Source organism: Anoplophora glabripennis, unplaced genomic scaffold, assembly GCF_000390285.2.
Source record: "Anoplophora glabripennis isolate ALB-LARVAE unplaced genomic scaffold, Agla_2.0 scaffold29, whole genome shotgun sequence".
In the NCBI taxonomy this organism is placed as follows: Eukaryota; Metazoa; Arthropoda; class Insecta; order Coleoptera; family Cerambycidae; genus Anoplophora; species Anoplophora glabripennis.
Window position 1 is genome coordinate 1341975 of NW_019416257.1, and position 21754 is coordinate 1363728.

At 31.5% G+C, this 21754-nt stretch overlaps 1 protein-coding gene across 2 annotated transcripts in view; it reads left to right on the plus strand.

The window, feature by feature from the left end:
- The first annotated feature begins 2483 nt into the window (after nt 1-2483).
- The window catches only part of LOC108908677 (formin-like protein CG32138), a 143407-nt gene continuing 124136 nt past the window's right edge, over nt 2484-21754 (plus strand). For both annotated transcript variants that reach the window (XM_018712796.1, XM_018712801.1), the window contains exon 1: nt 2484-2836. In XM_018712796.1, coding sequence (XP_018568312.1) covers nt 2657-2836 — 180 coding nt within the window. In that variant the 5' untranslated portion in view covers nt 2484-2656. The remainder of the gene's footprint in view (nt 2837-21754) is intronic.

Below are 21754 nucleotides of genomic sequence, written 5' to 3' on the forward strand. Positions count from 1 at the left end.
TTTTTCTGTTAATTTTTTATATAAAATCTGTCCCTAATGTTTAACTGCACCTTGTATGGCATAGAAAAACAAACTTAAAAATAAAAATCGGCTGTTTGACTGTTTTCCCCCTAAAAAAAATTGCTAACCCTATATCGAATTTACATGCTATTTTAAAAATATGTAGAAATGTAGCACATTCTACTGACCATTTAAAAAACTGAAAATTCTAAAAATTACAATTTTTATTATTCCATCAAAAAAATAAATTTAGACTACATATAAAAAATATACTTTGATAAACAAGTGAAAATAATTCAGTAACCCTTACTTGAAGAAGATACGTTCAAGAAAAGCGCTTGTTGGAGATTTATATTCTTGTATTTGTTCAGTTTTGAGAAATTATCCTTCACTTTCAATTTAAATTCTTGCTGCTGTTGTTTTCACTTGGTAATTATTTTTTGCAAAAAGAAATAGGGGAAACAAACCCCTGTTCTAAGTAAAATAAATTTTATAACAAAATTTGGACATCTTTATGTTCTTATATATTTACTTTTTACATTATTATAATGCCAAATATAATATTTATGTATAAATGTATAATTTTATGTATTAAAGATTACACATATTTATAATTAATTATATTTACACACATAGCATGTTTAATAGCCAGTTTATCAAAGGAAGTTTAAATTGGATTTAATTAAATCTCTTCGTAAATAAATGTCTCACTCTTTAGTACCAAACTCAGTTTAATTAAATCGTAGTCGAACTTCATAAACCATATCTAAATATGATAATTTTCACATTTTTAACTACATATTTAACTGTAGAGAAATTTTTTTAGTATTCTTTATTTATAAAGTCTATCTAACATTTAGTTAAATTAAACTAATAAGTAATGAGCTTAGTACAAACACTGGTCAATAGTGTTTAATTAAAAAGAAGTAATTCAGATGATTTTACCTTACATTAATTTATATTTTGCAACTAATAACTGAGTTGTGGTATTTACATGTGAAGTTAAATGTACTAGATTTGTAGTTTTCATTAAAATTGTGAAACTAGTTTTAAATTTTCTAGGAATAATTTTTTATGAACGTTATTACTAGTACATGTTCCTAAGTGTCTAAGTGTTTAAATAGTTCACACATTTATTTGAATCTCAATAATTTTTCAGAGAAAACAGTGTATTTTGTAACAAGACATGGAAATACTTTTTTTTGTGTAAATATGGCAAACTAATGAATGAAAAAAGTATTTCATCTCGAATAGGAAGTACTATTTTCTCATATCATCTTTTCATCTAAATCAAAATCCACTGCTGAAATCAAATTAATTATTTATTTAGTCCTGTTCATAATAACATGTATGTTATTTTAACAAAATCTTATCCTCTAAAAAAAATATAGTTATAATAGATTTGTCTCTTTTATTTTTATTTTCAGTTATTTTACTGGCAATTATCACAATCCTGTAAATTCCAAGTAGAGAAATGTGAACTAAATGTAAGAGTTGTTTGGTAATATGTATATATATATTCGCATAATCATGACTATAAATAATAATGTTTATGATGGCGTGAATTCAAAAGTAAACAGATATTATTTATTATCATGAATTGTGTGAATATACAATTTCTTTTATCATGAAAAATTAATTTATGTACTTTTGCAAAATGTCCGAAAAAAGTAAAGAATAACAATATATAATTCATTTAAATTTGCATTTTTATTGTGTCTCTCCAAAATATACCCAGTATAACTCAAAAGTTATCATCGAATACCATACTGTCGTTTTTTTTTTTTAATAAAGGAGTGAACTTGATGTCATTATTTTTAACAATTTGTATTGAAACAAGGTTGACAATATTGAATAGATGTTAAACCCAAAGAAATATTAAATAATTTTCACAAGAACAAACGCCAAAAAAATGGATAATAGAAATTTAACATGATTAAAAAAAGTTGTCTTTGTGGTCCTAGAAAGCATCCCCTAAAAATGATTAATTTGTACCAGCCAATATTGCTGCAAAGCCTTAACAAGCCTACCATAACAGTGAGTTAAATTTGAAATAAAATAAAAGGAAATTGTGCACAATGCCTCTGAAAACGCGCTCTTCTTCCTTCAATCAATTTTTTTATTTTGTAATTTGATACAATCGGTTTTTTTCTTAAACCTAGAACACCTTATACCCTCGAATTGAAGGGATTTTGGAACATAAACCTGATTTAAGATGTAGAGTTCGCTATTAAAGCTTGGCCAGGTATTTCACTTTGTATATGGTAAAGGATTTTTATTACTTTGGCCATCTAGTGTTGTAATTCTGCAACATAGCCATACACGCTTACAGGTATTGATTGTAAACGAAAGCATAGCTATGACTTTCCGTGACTAGATGGCGCTATCCTGGAAAAAGCTCGTCAAACATGGCGCCTGCGTACTAAAACTTTAAAGAACTTGACTACACTTTTCAAGTTTTCGAACAGTTTTGCGAGCTTTGTGGTTGACGGTGTACGTTGCTGTTTTGTTTCAGACTGAAAGAACCTGTTGCTCTCTTGTGAATTCGTTTGCCGAAATGAAAAACTCGGCGCCTAGGTGTATTATAAGTTTCGCACAGTTTCCAGTGATAATTTTTGTGTAGTGTGCGTTCCTCTGACTGTTAACAGTGTTAACCATGGGACTAGGAGTTTCAAAAGAGGCTTCTTCGGCCCCCGAGCCAGACAGAGCCGATAGTGTTATTTCTTCGAAGTTGCACGGCAGACAGGCCAGCATTAGGCAGAGCACGATAAAGGCTAAGGCAAAACAGCCTATGCCGGATCCAAATGAGCTGGAAAGAAGGTTTACGAAAGTTTTGGTATGTAGGTTTTCGTTTTTTTCTCGTGCGTCCGTTACGTCAATGCTCCAGACACATGGTCCAAGTGTTACAAGTTATAATTTATAGAGGCGCTTGATTTATTTATGTTAGATGTTCACATGTCAATATTGCACAAAAATATTTGCTGTCATAAATTAAACGAAAATAGATTATGACACATCAGGATGAGACACACTGTTTTTTAAAATATGGGGAAAAAACCGCATTCTTCTTTCAATAATAAATTATAGGTGATATACTTAAATCCTATGGTATGACAATAATTATAGTTTTTAAGTAAACCACAAGTACCTACCTAGGTAACTAGGTACTAGTATTAAATTGAGGTGTTACTTTACCTGCAATGACTGCATCTATTTTATTTACATACTGTTTTAATTTTTTGTTTTTACAAAATTCATTGCCCATATCATCTATTGTTGTTCTACTACCTAGATATGTATTTTAGTAAACTTGTAGCATGAATCATCAATGCTTACTTACTAAACGATATGGAAGTCAAGGTAAAAGTAAAAGTAAAATTTAAAGTATTTCAAACAGTATTGAAACCTATTTACTGGAACTGTCATAATAAATACCTATCTTTTTATCAACTTTGGACACTCTCAAGGACGTTATGATAAATAAATATGTACATAAGTACCTACATGTCGTTTATGTACATGATTTAAAAATGCTTGATGTGCCGTATTTTGAATATTAATTTTATTGTTTTTTTTAAATTTAGTTAAAACTGCTGGTTAATGGTAAAAATTTTAAATTTGTAAGTATTACTGCAGTAAATGTTTCAAAAGTAGACGTTAAAGCTAAACCAAATTAAGTATTTACATTTATTTTACTACTTTAGATGTTTATTTACATTATTATGATAAGTCTTGAATAATTCCATAGGTCGAGGCATTCCGTTCCTCAAAATTAATAAGTTTAAACTGCTTTTAAACATTTATTATTCACACTTTTGATAAAAATTCTCATTAGTGTAATACGAACAACACCTTACTATAAAACGGAAACTATTAGTATGTAATTAAGAATGTTTCTCACTTTAGGTATTACCAATACCTATTTAATTCTCATGTATTCAGCGGCGCATCTAGGGGATGTTATGGGGTCATACTCCTCACCCCGAAGCTTTCAAATGCTATATTAAATTGGCATTTGGCAATTGTTTAACTTATTTTGTCTTTTTGAAATCGAAATTTTAAAAAATTCGCCTCGCTTTCGAGCTAAACCAAAAATGGACTCGGTGACAGTTAGTAGAATAGAGTTATCTATCTCTATCGGTAAATTTTATTTTGCAACGGATATTATGTTGTGCACGTCAAATATCACAGTTATTACTGATAATTTCCTGCATGTGTTCGTGGTGAGGTTGCAGTTTAAATATAGATCATATGACGCCATAGGCAGAAATATAAATAATAAAATTAACATTGTAATTTCGCTGTAAATTAGTACTTTAACAAAAATAACCTGAGGATATTGACTCGAATGTTTTAGCTTTAGGACAACGTTAATTAACTATTATATTAACTAAAATATTTAGTTAAATAAAATAGTAGAACCGGAGTATTACTCAACCTTGTTGCGGTTTCCCCCTCCTTATTTTTTATTAGCAGTTGCTACCTACTAATCATGCTTTATTAGTTTATTTTATTCAAAATAGTGGTCATTTTCTGTTAACTTGTTTTTTATTATAAGTTACTTACCACCGAACTTACCACCCAGTTAAATAAATCGATAATAACTGCAAAACTAATCCAGAAAAAAATAGGATTTTCTAATTGTTGGTTGGTGTCATAGTTGATAGCGAAGATAGGTACTATAGATATTACAATGATCGGTTTATCCAATTATTGTTGTCAATACCTCGTGATAAATTTCACACCTTAGCAATAGTTTTTGCTTTTTACGACATTTAAATGTTATCTTCCTTGTTATTAATTTTACACCAGGCAAAGTTTATAACATCTATAAACATAACCGAAGAAATAAGTGATATTTGTTATCAATATGCAATTTCTAGGTATTTTATGTATTATTAAGTATATCTGTTTCAAAACTCTTTTGTTTAATTGACGATTTATACTGCACGTTCAGTGTGATACCATCAGCACGAACTATAGGCACGTCCGTGGAAGCTTCATTCTACTTTTAATAAACAAAGATTACTGAAGATGCAGATAGTGGTGTTTGAAAACGTTTCGTCATACTGTGTACGGAGTGAAGTTCCAGGAACTGACTATCAAACTAAGTAAAAAACAGAAGCGGCGGTTTTCCTAATACAATTCCTATGGTCGCAAATAAATACATTATTTGCCGCTTTATTTCCAAAACTAAAACAAAATTGTTTCTGACTTCAGAAAGATTTTCACTGTAAATACTCAAATTTTGCATACAACTAACTACTTAAGTCTATGTCTTGATAACTAATAATTTTGAACTCTCGTCTAAACTTGTGTCTTCCTCAATTCTACATGTAACTATTTCAATTGGAAGCACTCTTGTAAAAAAGCTATTTATTGATCGATTAATTTCTTTTTTTAATGACAGGATATTAGATCGCATTTGATTTGATTTTTTTTCATACTTTTACCCAACTTGTAATTTTTTTTTCAAATTTGATAAAAATTGGATAGCGATTTCTTTATGTAAAATCTGAGTACCTACACCACTGGATTTTGTAGCCTCTCATTATAAAAATAATATTAAAGCTTTTGTCAGTTCCACTTTTCCTAATTGGGGTAAGTACGAGGGTAAATAAATAAATTTATAAGTAAATTGGATGAATGTTTCTAGATGTGCAGCTCTAAATTAAACAATAAGTATTTAATTTTAATGGATGAACCAGTTACAACTACGAATAACAAGAAATTATGCAAATAATTACATTAGCCATAAACACATACACAAAAATTGAGCCATAATTTCACTTTTAACAAAAAATTCTATTAGTTTATTTAATTTATTTATGTTTTTTATACCATCTACGAAGAACGAAAATGATAACACCATTAATATTAATATTACAATGAGCAATGAATATTTTTTCACCAAGTTTCTTGCAAACCATATTGAAGAGGTGCTGAATCCAGTGGCGTAGTCAGATTTTAAATAAAAAATTCGCCAACCAATTTTTGCCAAATTTGCTTCTGAAAAAAATAATAAAATTGGTTTTCTTTAAAAAAAAATTAAATCGGTTTGTAAATATTTTTTTTACCATGTAAAATGATTCAAAATGTGTAATAATTCTTGATTTTGTTTAATTTTGCATGATTATTATTGAAGTTTGAGGAAAGATAATAGGTATGTAAAATACTTGGTAAAATATAAGTATTTATTAGTTTAAAAAATTGACGAAATTTTACGAAAAAAATTATTGGTTTCATTCTTGAATTTTCGAAAATGAAAGCCGGCTTTTTATAAAGCTTTTATTTAAATTGCGGTCGATTTGAACAGTCCTCGAGTGCACTTAAAAAGATAACTGACGTTTTGAGTGTGATTGTATATTGTTATGTTATCTACCACGTAATCAAAACATCAGAGATATTATCAATATCACAAAGCTGTTCTAAGTAAAGCATTCGACAGTCTATACAAAAAACTGTTTATTAATGGAATTGATTTCATCTGGGAAATATGTCTTTCCAATTTTCTCGAAGATTTACTGTAAATTTGTTTGGTTGGACTTCCCAGCATTTGTTACTTAAGAAATCGCTGTTTTACGAGTAGTAAGTCAATGATAGAACAAGTAGATCCAAGCAGAAAGTGACGAAGGGTAACGCTAAACTAGAGAAACTTCCTTTAATTTTTGGTATTGAAAGATCACGTAGAACATGTAAACATCAGAAATGTACCTTTCCTGTTTTGTCCAGCAAATTTACTCAATAATTATGATTAATGTATGTGTTAATAGTTTCTTAAAAGCATTCTGCGAAGTGTGATTATGTTTATACCTTTGTATTGCAAACTGTAACAATGTAAGAACTGGAACAATATACAAGTTGAATTCTTCACATGATTTTCGGAACGAGAATTGTGGTTTGCGGTAAAAATAAAAAAGTGTAGTGTCTAGTAGGTGTTATATTTTATTTAAAAGCATATTTGTTCAAACTCAGAATACGTATTTCTCACTTCAAATTTAGCGTTGTTTATGCTTTACATTGTATTTTTTAAATTACTTTTTAAAGTGCTGCAGTTACAGCTGTCTTTACTATGAAAATCATTGAAATATTGGCTTTTGCTGTGCTATATTTACTTTGTTAGTAATTATAAACTTTATATTTGACTTGGTCAAGTTAATTTTCAAATCGTTTTGAGCCTTTTTTATTATGCAGTTAAAATTTGTGTTAAGACTGCGTAATTTAATTTTAATCCGTTTCTATTTTTTAAACTAGAATCTTTCACTACGTATAAGTTAGTTTTAACTGGTGGTATAAAACTAAAAGATTCAAGGCCATTTCTACATAATTTTCTTGACATATAACTTGGCAAATCTACAATTCGTTAGCGCGCACGAGTAAATCTAGGTTCCTCGTGGACAGCCGTTCTCAAAATGTCGAACAAACTGTCATCTCCATAGATATTTGCAATTTTGAAAAATGACTGATTAGACTCTTTTATAACATGAATTATATTATACTTTTAAGTATATTGCTATAAATTCTTGTGAGCTGGTAATTTTCTTACCTGTATTTACTTATTCTGCTTCACTTCTTCTTTGTATCCTATTTTTCTTTTTTATTGTCTGGGCACCAGCTCACATAAGCATATAGTTGTAATTTAATACAAATTTTGTTTGTTATGTTTATAGAAAATCTCTGTTTGAGAAAAAAATTTAATTTAAGACAAGTTTTTATCTAATATGAGTAGTCTTACCCGAGGTCTTACCTCAGGGTAAGGTTCTGAGAAGATTAGTTGTTTTATCTTAAAATATTATACTGATTAATGAACTTAGATACTTAATCTTGAGAAAGGAAAAGACAAAAAAAATTATATTTGAATTTTGCCCCAACTCATTTCATTACAATGTATATATTATATATAAAAACTTCGAAAATAACTAATTCGTACGCCACTGAATCTGTAATGGATCTGAAGAAATTCGGGGACCATTTAAGGAATCTTAGGAAGATAAATATATTTTTTCAAATTTAAACATTCTGTGGCTTGAAACAAAGAGAAATGAAGCAAAAGTTCTTTTTTTCTTAAATCATCGCCATCTAGAAGCCTATGAGTTTCTGGATCCTACTTGTTTTGGGACTCCCTGTAGATCGAGGTAAATATGGAGTGTGGCATACCGCTGCTAAAGCAGAGTTATAATTTCATTTCACACAGTCCCACACTTGCATATGAATTTGTAGTCTAGGATATATCCCGGGGGGAAACAAAACCACTGCATGTAACATAAACTACGTAAACCCCTTAAACTCCTTGTTTTAAAGCCAGACATATTTTCTTAACGCAACAGACGGTCGACAAACTTTTATTATTCCCCTCGTCCGCCGGGGGGATTGAAGCAGAAGGAAGTCGAGGAGGAAGTTCTGCGGTTGTTGAATATCAGAAAAATCAGAACGGGTTTTTTATGTTAAAAAGTTTTAAAATTTCCATGGGTATAAACCTCGGTAAAAACGTTAGTAAGATTAGATATTTCATTTAGTGGAAATAAAATAAAATCGTACCTACTGAAATTTTTTAACATTAACTTCTTTGTAGGTGTATATAGGGTGTTTAGCAAAACTGTAAATTCAGGAATTTTTGCCACACTGAGAAAACTGCTATTGTATTTCCAACGACATAATATTTGCCTGCAATTTGTATTTGATATAAAAGCGAATATTTACGATGTGAAATTTACTGCAAAAATGTATACAGTAGAACCTCGATAATCCGAACCCCTGTAATCCGAACGCTCGATAATCCGAACGCCGTTTTGGGAAAAATAAAAATAGTATGTAATCAGAATCGCTCTCTAACTGCTACAGTAAACAGAGCATCATCGTAGTAAACATTGCATCGTGTGTGTTGTTATTGTGCCTGTGTTGGTTTTTGCCTTCAGTCGCTTTTTGCATGCTACTATGCCTGGAAAGCACTTTGTTTGGTAATCCGAACGATTCGATAGTCCGAACCACCCCCGGTCCCAATTAGCTCGGATTATCGAGGTTCTTCTATACTCTTATTTATATGACTACCTTAACATTAGAGCTAATACTCGTAAGAATTATGATAAACATATAATTACTAGGAATATTATTCAGTAATAAATTTAATGATCCCCGTCTCTGGAGCAAGCGAAATTTGACTGAAAGTACCTTAAAATAAAAAAAGTCAATCATAAATTATTATTTCCACATTTACTTTTTATCATTAAGTGGATTCCAAAAGGAGTGATTTAGTGTATAATCTTGAGTAATGTTTCGGTAACACAAAGCCTTTATAAATGATTACAAGCCACATGATCAGTAATTTTGTAGTAAGATCAGGATTACATAAAACATAACACAAACGAATCATTAATGTTGGTGATTTAGGGATTTTTAGTTGACAGTACCAGTCTTGCAATCTTGGCTTCTTAATATATGCGGTCACGCAATCATTTATGAAGGCTGTGCAAACATTCAAACATTGTTTGCCACATATACAGCACTAGCAATTATTTTAAAATGCTAAAAACGTTAATATTATTTTTTGATTGTTTTTAGAGATCGCTGGTTTAAGGTATTAAGTTCTGTGAGGTTATGTTTATGCATTTTATGTTGCATGTTGTAATATAAAATTTTATTTTAAACTGAAAACGGTTAAAATGACTGAAAATTCACCGTTTTCACACATTAATAGATTATCTCAAAATCAGTTAGCTTTCTGTACTCGAGCTATAAGTACTTACCTAAATATTGCTCAAGTACATTTTGGCAAAGCAGAGAATGGAAGAAATAAATCTTATTATTAGAGCTTTTATTCATTTTTCATTCGACGACAATCGCACGACAATTTTCTAAGAAATTCACAGTTTGACAGACCGTACTTATAAAAAATTAATAATTTAAGGTACAAATTAGTTGACTTTGGCCCATTCAATTATGTTTTTCTCGAAAACAATATGTTTTGAATAATTTCAGAGTGAATGCATTCGAAATTTTAGATTACAATGTTTGAATACAATGCATAAGACCTAACCTGAAAAAAAATATGTCTTAAAATGTCACTGAGAAAATCACAGTTAGGGACTAATAATTCCGTTAAAAGCAATTAAATACAAATTTCAAAAAACATAATTTTATTGGTATAACTTGTTAATTCTTGATGTAATATGAAAGCACTTGCCATAATAAACACAGACCATATTTTCGCTTAAAAATTATGAGAATTCAAAATTCCACTTAAAATTCAAATTATTTTCACTTACATAAAAAGTTATAAAGTGTAACAAGTTAGAAATCCTATGCGACTGAATTTTTTTACTTTTTATAAATCGCCTTGTATTCATTGTATTGTATTGTTTCATTTTGGAATAAAAATCTCAGAAAAAAATTTCGAACTAATTTGAATTAATTTTACTTAGCTTTCAAACAAAGTAAAAAAATCAATTTACCACCCACCTAAGATTTATGCGAGGCCGTCCCTGTGTTAGTTAATTCGGAACAAAGTCGGCTTTTCAGCCGTTTCTTGTAGGTTTATGAAATAAACTGGAATTTATTGCCCCGAGATTTACCCACATTGAAACCGACCCGTCGGGTATCGCAAGAAAAATAAACCTCAGCGTACAATAAGCCCTTTTGGGTGTGCGTGCTAGGGTGAGTATAAATCTGTGGATTCGTTATCAAAATACCAAGCAAAATACAATTCGAAACGTAAAACTCCACGTATAATAGACGTTGTTTTGTCTACCTAAGAATCATACCAGCATCAGTGGACCTTCGGATTCAAATTCAGATTCCCAGTGTTTTGTCAAATTTGCCCTTGAGATAATGACGGTGATATCGTTGTATAGTATAGTATAGTAGAACTTTTTGGAAAATATTGCTGTAGGGTGTTACTTTGAATAGTCATATTATTAAAAACTTAATAAATAAAACAATGAGTTTAATTTTTTTGCCCTTCTACCGGCCTATACCGTATCAGGTGTCAAGTCAACTTGCGTATTATAATGTTGTAAACAATGATCAAGCATATGCCACTGCGAAACTATTGATCAAAACGGATTGAACGCCAATCCCTACCAGGCACTTTCTGTACAGAATCGATTAAGATGTCATGGTCAATTTAACTTATGAAGTGGCTGAATAGGAAAAAAATAGTAAAAACATACTATTTTTAACTTTCCTAAAAGCGTCTATGTCTATTTTTATTTATGTTCACTCTGTGGCTGCGTGCAATTGTTTACCTCGTTGGCATATGTAAAGTGACCGCGGTATAGGTCACTTAAACTAGGTCACTATCAAAGGTCATTGGCACTAAAATTCACAAACTAAACACAGTGCGTTATAAAATAGTAACAAATACTTCTTATTAAAATTTTTTAATTTTTAGTAATTTTGTTTTATTTTTTAATTAAGACGATAAGATTTTAACCCAACAACACGAATATACTTTTCCAAAGGATGGTGCTCTAAATTCGAATCCAAATTTCTCAATTGGCTCTGGTTTTCGAGATATCCTAACCTAAATATGCATGCAATAAAACATTTTCTAGTGTTTTCAAAAAGTTAAAAATTTTTGCTAAGTAACATTAATATGTGGTTAAGAGTACGGTACTAATTGTAAGTAAAACTATAATTTCTGTTTTAAAACAATTTTTTTGCCGAATTTGAATTCACAGGCCGACAAAATTTGACTACCCTCTAACCTAGAAGCCAGAATAGACTTTTCCGAAGGATTTTTTTAAAGAACCTATAGGGGTTGGGTCCGTAACAATGCCTTTACAAAATTACCAACGCAAATCCCTTATATTGACGCCCTTTTCATACATTCAATGTGTCCTTGATGGTAGCAATCTAGAGACACGACTCAGAGTTTCAGAACGTATGATAAATAATGTATAAATGCAGGTATATGTCTGAAAAACTTCCTGAGAGACTCCTAGAACTAGTAATTATCTTGATATGACATTCTTTGCTTTAAATATTAGAAATATATCTTTGAAGTTTACTAATATCCTGGTGGTTTGATGATTTATTATATTTTTTGTATTTCACATTTACTTAAAATTATTTAAAAGTATTTTTGGATTCTATTTTCTTTCTTTTTGAACGAAAATATTTAATGGTTTTAAATTAAAATAAAATTTTGTATTCAATAAATAAATAAGATATGCATAGAAATCAAAAACATAAGCTCTTTTATTAAACTAAATGTAATAGTTCTCATTAACCTACTTTTAATAGATTGTTAATGGTTCTTTCCAGTTTTACCTACGACAAACTACGTCGAACTACAATTAATTCAGAAGTTTAGTAAAATAATTTCCAAATATCGATGTTACTATTTTTGGTAGAAACTTTTTGCCCAAAGGGGCAGTTGTATTATAGATTTAAATATCGATCGAAATATCCATAAAGTCGGCGTGAATTAAAGAATTTTATCTTCGGTTTTATCTAAAAAAAGACAGTGCAATTTTAGTTGGGAATTAAGTTAAAAATCTTATAAAAATATACTACAATATATCTACTCTTCTTAGAAATCATTGAACGTTTATAATGTCGCCTATATCAAAACCAGGATAGTTCGGCGTTGATTTCTACTTTAACGAAAAGAAAACACATAATAGACCCTCGGTCAAATCCCATTTTGTAGCTCGATTATTCGGCATAATGTATCGGAAAATGGCTCGCCAAACTCGAACGCCTTTCCAGACTTCAACTTTTCCGACACATCGCATCTAGCTGCCGCCAATTGAGAAAAAATGCATGAATATCGCGGGACAATGCCCCGCATCATAGACAAAGGGAACTGTACAGGATGATACGCGAAACTAATAACGTTGTCGATTTGTAACCTCATTACCCAAGTTACTGTTTTACCATGTAGATTTACAATTCATTTTTTTCATCATTTCTCCTCTGAACAATTCGATAAAATTTACATGTCGCATTTTGAAGGCGCAACAACGACATGCAATAAAAAAACAACTGAACATCAAAATATGAGCAAATTGATTTTTTTTAGAAAAATTCCTGTAATATTAGGTATACAGAATCAGCTCGAGAATTAGTTTATAAACTTTTTAATCAACTCATTAGTTCAACTTAATATCAAAATTAATCATTTTTGACTAGCCTGAGGATGTTTTTTGTCTCAAAAATCATGTTTTCAACTACTTAGGAATATATATTTTCTAAATTGTTGTTCAGTTATATTTCTGATAATATTATTCTGATCCCACAGCATATTACACATTACTGTATATAATTAATATAATTAAGTATAGATGTTTAAAGTTAAGTAAAAATTTAAATTTTCTCATGTGGTCAAGATCGCATTGTGTCGTCATTTAGTGCTACCCAGTCTTCTGCCGTTTGGTGATTCAGGATAAACGCTCACTCTAACGGAAATAAAAAAAGCAGATAAAATGTAAACAAACCCTTGAGTTCTATGCGAAATTGTGGTATTTATTTTTATTTAAAGTAAAGTATCTTTGTCAAAATGAAGTTTGGCTTACAAAAAAAACTAGTAATTCTGGAAATAATACATATTTAATGTAAATGCAGAGGTACCTAATACAGATTTAATCAGGGATTTTTCTGTCCCTCTACTATTGTCATTCAGCGTCTCGATTCTTGATCGCACTAAATGACGTCACGAATTAGCGCAGCAACGAACAACCGTTAAAACATATATTTTGCACGTCAAAGTTTAATAATTAGTTAACAACAGGTAAGAGACTTTTATTTCTATTACTTTTGACGTAAATTAATGTAATTTTCCTTATTCGTACTCTTAGGTAATTAAATAACGATATTTTTCACACAATTATGCTTTTTAAAATTCCCTTTCCCTAGATCGTATTCGTAGTTAAAACCAAACCGTTTTAGTTGCTTTCTTCTTTTGGTAAAACTACCTAATGTAACATATTAACACCCTGTATATTGATGTAGGTGTGTTTAATTCTATTCATACTTTTAATCTCCGTAATGGAGTACTAACTGCAAGTTACCCACCCCGTCGTATCATCCTGATGAAATCGAGAGATTGAGGGTTCGCCGGTCGTTTATATGCAATGAAAATTTTTATGGATGTACTCTCGGATATACCTTATCGCACTTGCACAGAGGAATCGTTGACGGGACCCAGCAACTCGGCTGATTAAACTGTAATTGCGTATACCTGTATGGCAATGTGGCCTTCGGTGCTATTTGTCAGACTCTTTTACCGAAACAAAAGCGTAACTGTGTCAATAAAGACTTCAGTAAACATATCATTCATCATCATCGCATCATTTGTCTACATATACACTGAGAGAAATGTTTGGTTGTCATTTTAGCATTATTTTGTTATTTATCTTAAAAACTGCATCGTAGCGACTGTGCATCTACGTATAAGAGTAGTGAGACCAATTTGAAATATATTTGAAGAAAGAATTACCCCCCGAAACTACTCTATATTTAAAAAAAAATTGCCATATACACACGTTTATGGTCAATCAAAATCTAAAGCTATGTAACACTTCTGAATGAAATTTCTACTTTTCCGGAAATAAAAAAATTTATTGTTATTTAATTACATGTATAAGTAGCCAAAGTAATATAGTTAGGTGGTAAATAATTATCATGTGGCCAGCAATCGTGCTATATTTAACTCTGTCGTAACACCTTCCTATCTTTTTTCATTTATTAATTTACACCCGTATATTTTATAGTATTCCTTGCGAATTAAAAAATAAAAACAGAAACCAAAATTCTCAGTTCTTTGTTAGACCAAAGGTCCAATTTTTCTTTGGCATGTTATTCGTCGTCAACTTTGCCCTAATTAAATTGACTTTGTATATCTTAAAGACAACCGAGACTTCCGCTATGTGACTCAGATAACGGACAACCAGTATACACTTCTCATGTAATCTTACAAATCTGTCGCAGCAATACTCTCAAGTTTAAAATGTCTTCTAAGAAAACGTATAATTAAGTCCTAACTTTACAGTTATTTATTGTGGGGTTGAGATTAGTTGTTATTTACTGTTTATGTTTACAGAGAACCCCTTTTTTCACTCATCAAACCCATTTTGTCTCACCTGAGTCCTCATTTGCATAAACCTTTTGAGACCCGACGTTATTTACCTGTATTCATGTTTTTCAGTAGTCGCGAGACAGTCACAGATATATACCAACATCTTATCGTTTTTTTTTTTGATAAATCTAATAATAACTTCTAACGCCAAATAAAGACTTTATTGTTGTTGCTATCAACAGACTGTTTATGATCTCTGCTGGAGACGCCACGATATGTTGTTGTACAGGGTGATGTAAATACAAAAAATTGTGCGTTATTTGTTGCTTAGTTTGTTTTTAATTTTTTTTGACGATTTTATTCAAAGTGCCCCACACTGTCTTTTTGTGAAAATGCGGGCTCAGTCAAAGTGGCTGAGGTTGTGGTAGGTTATTGGTTTTTTGTGTTACTTACCATACGTCTCCAGAGTATTTGGATCCGAAAATCAATTCTTTCCTACTTATAGCGGTCTGAGTCAGTTCGACTGATGATGGCTTCAAAGTAGTATGAGTGGAATATTGCAATAAAAACAATAACTTCTGTGAAATGTTTATAGAAAAAAATAATCGGATAATTTGGAAATGTTGCTAATTAACATTTTTGATATGTGCCAAATACCAAACTGTACTAGTACAACTTGTAACTGGAGATTTGTCAATTTGACCAAAAAAATTTCTGTGAATATGGTTCAAAATGAGTTTTATCTCAGGTTTTTATATTATCGAAGCAATAATCCTGTTAAAAAAAATAGTATATCAACGCAAACTAGTAGAGTAGAAAAAAGGTTCGCCATTGGAAAAGAATGCTAATTTTATTTTGTTCGAAAATGATCTTTTTACGTTTTGCACAGCTTTTACTGTTTTTGTACAAATTGGTAATTTCTGTAATATAATATATACAGGGTGTGGCGTGTATAATCTATAAAAATTAAAATACAACTTCCTGATGATATTTGTAATAGAAAAGTCTTATACGAAAAAGTTCTATCTTCGCCTTTTTTTTCTAAACTAAAGTTCATTTATTCAACGAAAATGAAGGCCAACCCTGTATTATTTATTAAAAACTTTGGAAATGTTTTTATGCGACCTGAGATACAACCTTATAATTTAAGTCGGTAGGTATAATCTAATACTAGTAATACTAAAGGACATTGTCAACAAATTTGTATAGAATTCATTATTATTCACTTAATTATTAAATATTAAGCATCGTCCATCGACCCATCAGTGTTAAAAAGTGAAAGATTCCAGACAAAAGTTTTTATTTTGTAATTCCACGATAGTGACAGTGTAATTTTTATAAATAAGTAAAAAATAAGAATACTTTGCTTAATTTTTTAGTTCGTTCACAAACTAGTATTACAATGAACCGAGAAAACAATTTCATTTACTATTTCCGAACGTGTCGATATGGTGTTAGTGTATGGTGCAGCCGGAAAAAAATGCGCTCGCGGCGACTAGGTTGTACCGGGAATGATGGCCACAACGTCACCCCCCCATGTGAAATACAATCCTACAGTGAGTTCAGCGGCTGCAAGATATGGGAAGTGTTATTCCTCGATGAGACGGATGTGGTCAGCATGTGAACCTTAATGTTGAAGATGCAGTGTCGGAAAATCTTGACGAAGACCCCACAATTAGTACTCGACGACTCGCACAGCAAGTAGGAACCTCATCTCGTATCGTACATCGCATCTTAAGGCGCCAGCTGTTGCACCCCTATCATCTGCAACCAGTTCAACAGATTTTACCCTCGGATTGTGATCAACAAATGCGTTTTTGCAGATGGTTTTAAGGCAATGTGCCAATCAAGTAGACTTGGTGCGTTGGTGCCATGCCTGTATCCGCGCTAATGAGGATCAATTTCAACATTTTCTTTAGAAATGGTGAGTTTTATTTCATTTTGTTCCATATATTAATGGAGTTTGTTTACTGCACGCAGTTGGCAACTACAGATGCTTACGGATGTGGTTTTGTTTACGAACTCTTGCAGTAACAACAATGCATTTGAGATAGTAATTACTATTAATTATTATAATAAGAAAATATAAGTTTTTTTTAAATATCTATTTTTCTTAGTATGTACTTTTGCATTGAAAAATTCCCTAAAAATTGAGAAGTATCTTTCTATCTTCCAACGACGATTTGTTTACAGCACGTAACTCATCGTACAGCACACGGACAGGGCCGACTAGAGAAAATATTTTGATCCAAAATTAAACTTTAATTTACGAAAAAAAAAACCGCAGTTTTTTGCATATATTACTTTTCTATTACAAATATAGTTAGGAAGCTGTAGTTTAATTTTTATAGTTATACACGCCACACCCTGTATAAGATACACTTAAATAAATTCAGAATTATTGAATGAAGGGGCATTTGCCTTGCTCAAGTTGAAGAATATTTTTTAAGTAAACAATTATTGTTCTTCAGAATAGAAGAACTTTGAAGAAACTGATCAAAAAACACTCAATGGTTTTTAGCTATAGAGAAAAATATTTATTATTCATGCTTATTAAAATTTGTTTCAGCAAAGGAAATTCGTCTTTCTTTCTATTTTTTCCAGAATTGTTAAATCTCTAGTTTAGTAACATATTTCAGAAACAATCCGTATACAGGAAGAAAGGCATATGGAAAGTCAAAACCCTATTATCTTATCTGTGCAGAATTATCGTTCGAAATATGTAAACACGAAACATTTCCTAATTCCACCCGTTTATACAATTATAAAGAGAGAGCTCATTCCGCAAGGATTTCTTTGACCTCCAATTGGCCGATTAGTGTCCCCGGGGAGTTTTCCGACACTGCCTGTTTTCTCCGACACCTGCTAGTTATAATAACGCCCCCAGGGACTAAGAACTTCGCGTTAACTCTACCTCCGCTTCAATTGATGAATTACACAGCAGTTTGATGGATTGTTTTGGTGTTCTTTTTATGCCACTTGTTCCGTAACTTTCCGTCCCTATTAATTTTGATATATCTTCGTCTGCTAAATAATATTTTCCCCCAATCGCAATCGCTCAAAAACAGTCAATATGTGTTTGCTATACAGGGTGATTCAGTCATGTCATTAATTTTAAGGGATAGAGGAGAATACGAATACCTGATTAAAAAAATTGTAAAATGCTGCTTTCGCTGAAATAAAAATATTTTCAAATTATTATTTTCGGACCGCTCCTAACCGCTGACCCACAAAGGTTTATCGAGAGTGAATTTTGAGTGAATTTGCTTTTTTAAGTAAATATATGTGACAGTAAATACTCTAATTTTTTTTCACAACTATAAAATTTAAATATAAAGTAAAATATATAACGTGGAAATCTTCTTGAATCTTTTGTTTAATATTAAAATATATTTATTTTCTTGGGAATTGGGTTCTGGTGTGATAGTCGGTTTAAAAAAGGATACGAAATCGCTGCTGTTTCTTTTATCCTTTTTTTAACCGACCATCACACCAGAACCCAATTCCCAAAAAAATAAATATATTTTAATAGTAAAATGTATACGGGTGGCCAAATGAAAACGAAACAGAGCCATTTTCAGGAACTGCGTCAAGATTGCAGAAAAACGCTCAGACCCGTCGATTTTAGTTTAAAGGGTGACATTCTTTGCTGGTATTTTTGACTACGCCACTTTCAGCCCCAAGCAAGGGTAAGCATCACCCCAAAATATTTAAATGGCATTGGGGGTTGAGTAATATCTCTTTTGAAAGCTGTTACAATTCTTTTTACAACAGACTTTAAATTTTATAATTCCGCCCAATACTTTGAAAAAAATTTACATTTTAAAATTTAAATTATGTTTAGTTGCTTACTTACTACTTAGTTGATTAAATGTTCAAACTGATGACCGCCCGCTTCCATACAAGAATAAAAATTTTATTCGAAACGTTCGCGCATATTCCGAAGCATTTCCGGAGTGATTCGACGGCATTCGTCGACGATTTTTTGACGCAACTCTTCCAGCGACGCTGGCTGTGTTTTATAGATTTTACTTTTTAGGTATCCCCACAAAAAGAAATCAAGGGACGATAAATCCGGTGATCGTGGAGGCCACTCAATCCTGCATCTTCTCCCAATCCAATTCCGTAGAAAACGTTGGTTCAAATACTGACGGACAATTAACGCATAATGCGGAAGAGCACCGTCCTGTTGAAAAATCAACTGATCTTCATCATACTCTGGAACATTTTCAATAATAGGTATCAGTCAAGGCAGGGTCAATAGCGTCTTCCAGTAATTGCAAATACATTTGGCCAGTCAAATTACCAGGTAGAAAAATAGGACCCACCAGCCCACCGTAAATTCCAGCCGATACATTTAATTTTTCCAGTTGCTGTGTATGCACCTCGTGAAAAACTCTTGAGTTTGAATCGGACTAATAGCGGCAATTGTGTTCATATTCAAGAAAAAACTGCATTCATCAGAAAAACAGATGTTAAAAAGGAACTGTAGATCGTTCCCAGCTCGCTCACTCATTATTTCGCAAAATTGCAAACGGCGGTCATAATCATCCTCATGAAGTTCCTTTACTAAATGTATTTTGTATGGATGGAATATATTCTTCTTCAAAATGGTTTGTATGCTAGTTCGATCGATCCCAGACACAGATGCCAGCTGCCTCGTACTTAATGTAGGATCAAGATGAACTTGTCCCAAAACTGCAACTTCACTAGCTTCATTAACTATAGGTTTTTCAATTTCTCGTTTTTTATTGGCTACGTTCCCTGTCTCTTGAAATTTTTTTACTAACTCTAGAACATACTTCCTCCTGACATGTCGATCTTGATGTTGTTCATTAAATAGCTGAGCTGTTCTATTCGCACATTTATTGTTCATAAAGTAAAGCGAAATGATATCTACCCTTTCCGCAATGGAATAAACCATAGTGTTTAATTTTCAAAAACACAATTAAATAAACTACCAACCAACGCTTCCAAATAATACTAGAAAATAATTTGGAATCCACTAATTTTATGTTCATTGTGTGTGTATAGCATTCATTTCTGTTTTTTACAATTGTTTTTTTTTACGAAAGTGATAACAAATCGCCAAAAACCAATGTAACGCAAGAAATACTAAATTTATACCATTGGCGTACTTAACTCGAATGACTGACATTTTTACCGTTACTAATTGTTTGTACATAAGTTTCAACTTTAAAATCAAAATTCTTAATAAGTATTGGGCGGAATTATAAGATTTAAAGTTTGCTGTAAAGAGAATTGTAAGAGCTTACAAGAGAAATATTACTCAACCCCCAATGCCATTTAAATATTTTGGGCTGATGCTTACTCTTGCTTGGGGGGTGAAAGTGGCGTAGTCAAAAATACCAGCAAAAAATGTCCCCCTTTAATCTAAAATCGACGGGTCTGAGCGTTTTTCTACAATCTTGACGCAGTTCCTTAAAATGGCTCTGTTTCGTTTTCATTCATAATCTTTTGTAATACTCAAAAATTTGTAATGACGAATAAAATGTCTACAACTTTTTTTACATAACATATGTATGTACATTAGTGTAATTACAAAAAAAAAAATTATGAAACCACTTGCAATCGAGGAAGTTTTTTGCGTAATTTAAGAATATTAATTGCATTTTTGTGTTTTTTAAAAAAGTTCCCCCTTTCATTCGGATGAAAAAAAGTGAAAAATTAATTTTTTTCAAAAAAATTACATGATGTTTTTGCTTTATTCAAAAGATTAATAGTAAAAAAATTAATAATATAAAACAGTTAGTAATAAGTACAGAATGTACAAAAAATGTTTAAAAATTATTTTTTCCTATGAACTTTAGTTTCAAAAATTCAAGTTTTTTCGAGTTCGCATGTAGTCCCTCCATCAGTTTTACAGCACGTTCAGCATTTTGGTTAGATCTGGGAATGTCAATTAATGACTCCTCGACTTTTGTATTTCGGTTTGCATTCAGAAGAAGATGACGTGGAAGAAGAGCTTGGAGACTTGGGTGAAGAATCGGTGGCAGATTCAGAGACAATATCATGTGTGGGTTGCGATTGAGAAGTACTGGTTTGAGCTTGAGACATTGACAGTCGGATTCGTTTTCTTGGGTGGATTGATTCCAAAGGGGCTTGTTTAACCGTTGAATAACCAACCTTACCTCCACTCTCAACTTGACTCTGGTAGAACTCTTTATCTTCCGAGCTTTTCCATTCTCCATTCACGTTGGTGACATCAAATCACTGAGAAAGTGTTGCAGTGAATTTGTCAGACGGTTTCTTTTTGTTTTTGTCATTTAGATCAATCAGACGATTGAGTTTCTTTCTGATGAGTGCGTTGGATAAAAGTGGAAAGTCTAGAGTTTCCCTCCAGAGCAATTCTATATCCGTAATCATATTTTTGATTCGATCCAGTCGCCGTTTCTCGCTGTTGAACAAAAAAGTAGTTTCCAAGAATTTGGCGGTTTGTCGGCATCCGTGTAAGATTGGAGAGCTTTTCAACAGATGGAATGCTTGGATCCCTTTTCTGTTTAGAAGAGGAAGGTAGATTCTTCGGCCAAATAGACCTGTTTGCCTTTACAGTATTGCTGGAATTTCTAGAAGACATTTTATGGTGGTATAAAAGTGGTTAAATGACTTTTTCTTCGTTAGATTTGCACTGAAAAGATTTAAAAAATTAAAAATTAAAAAAGGGGGAACTTGTTTCAATTGTTTTTAAATTTGATGTTAGTAATTTCATCTGAATGC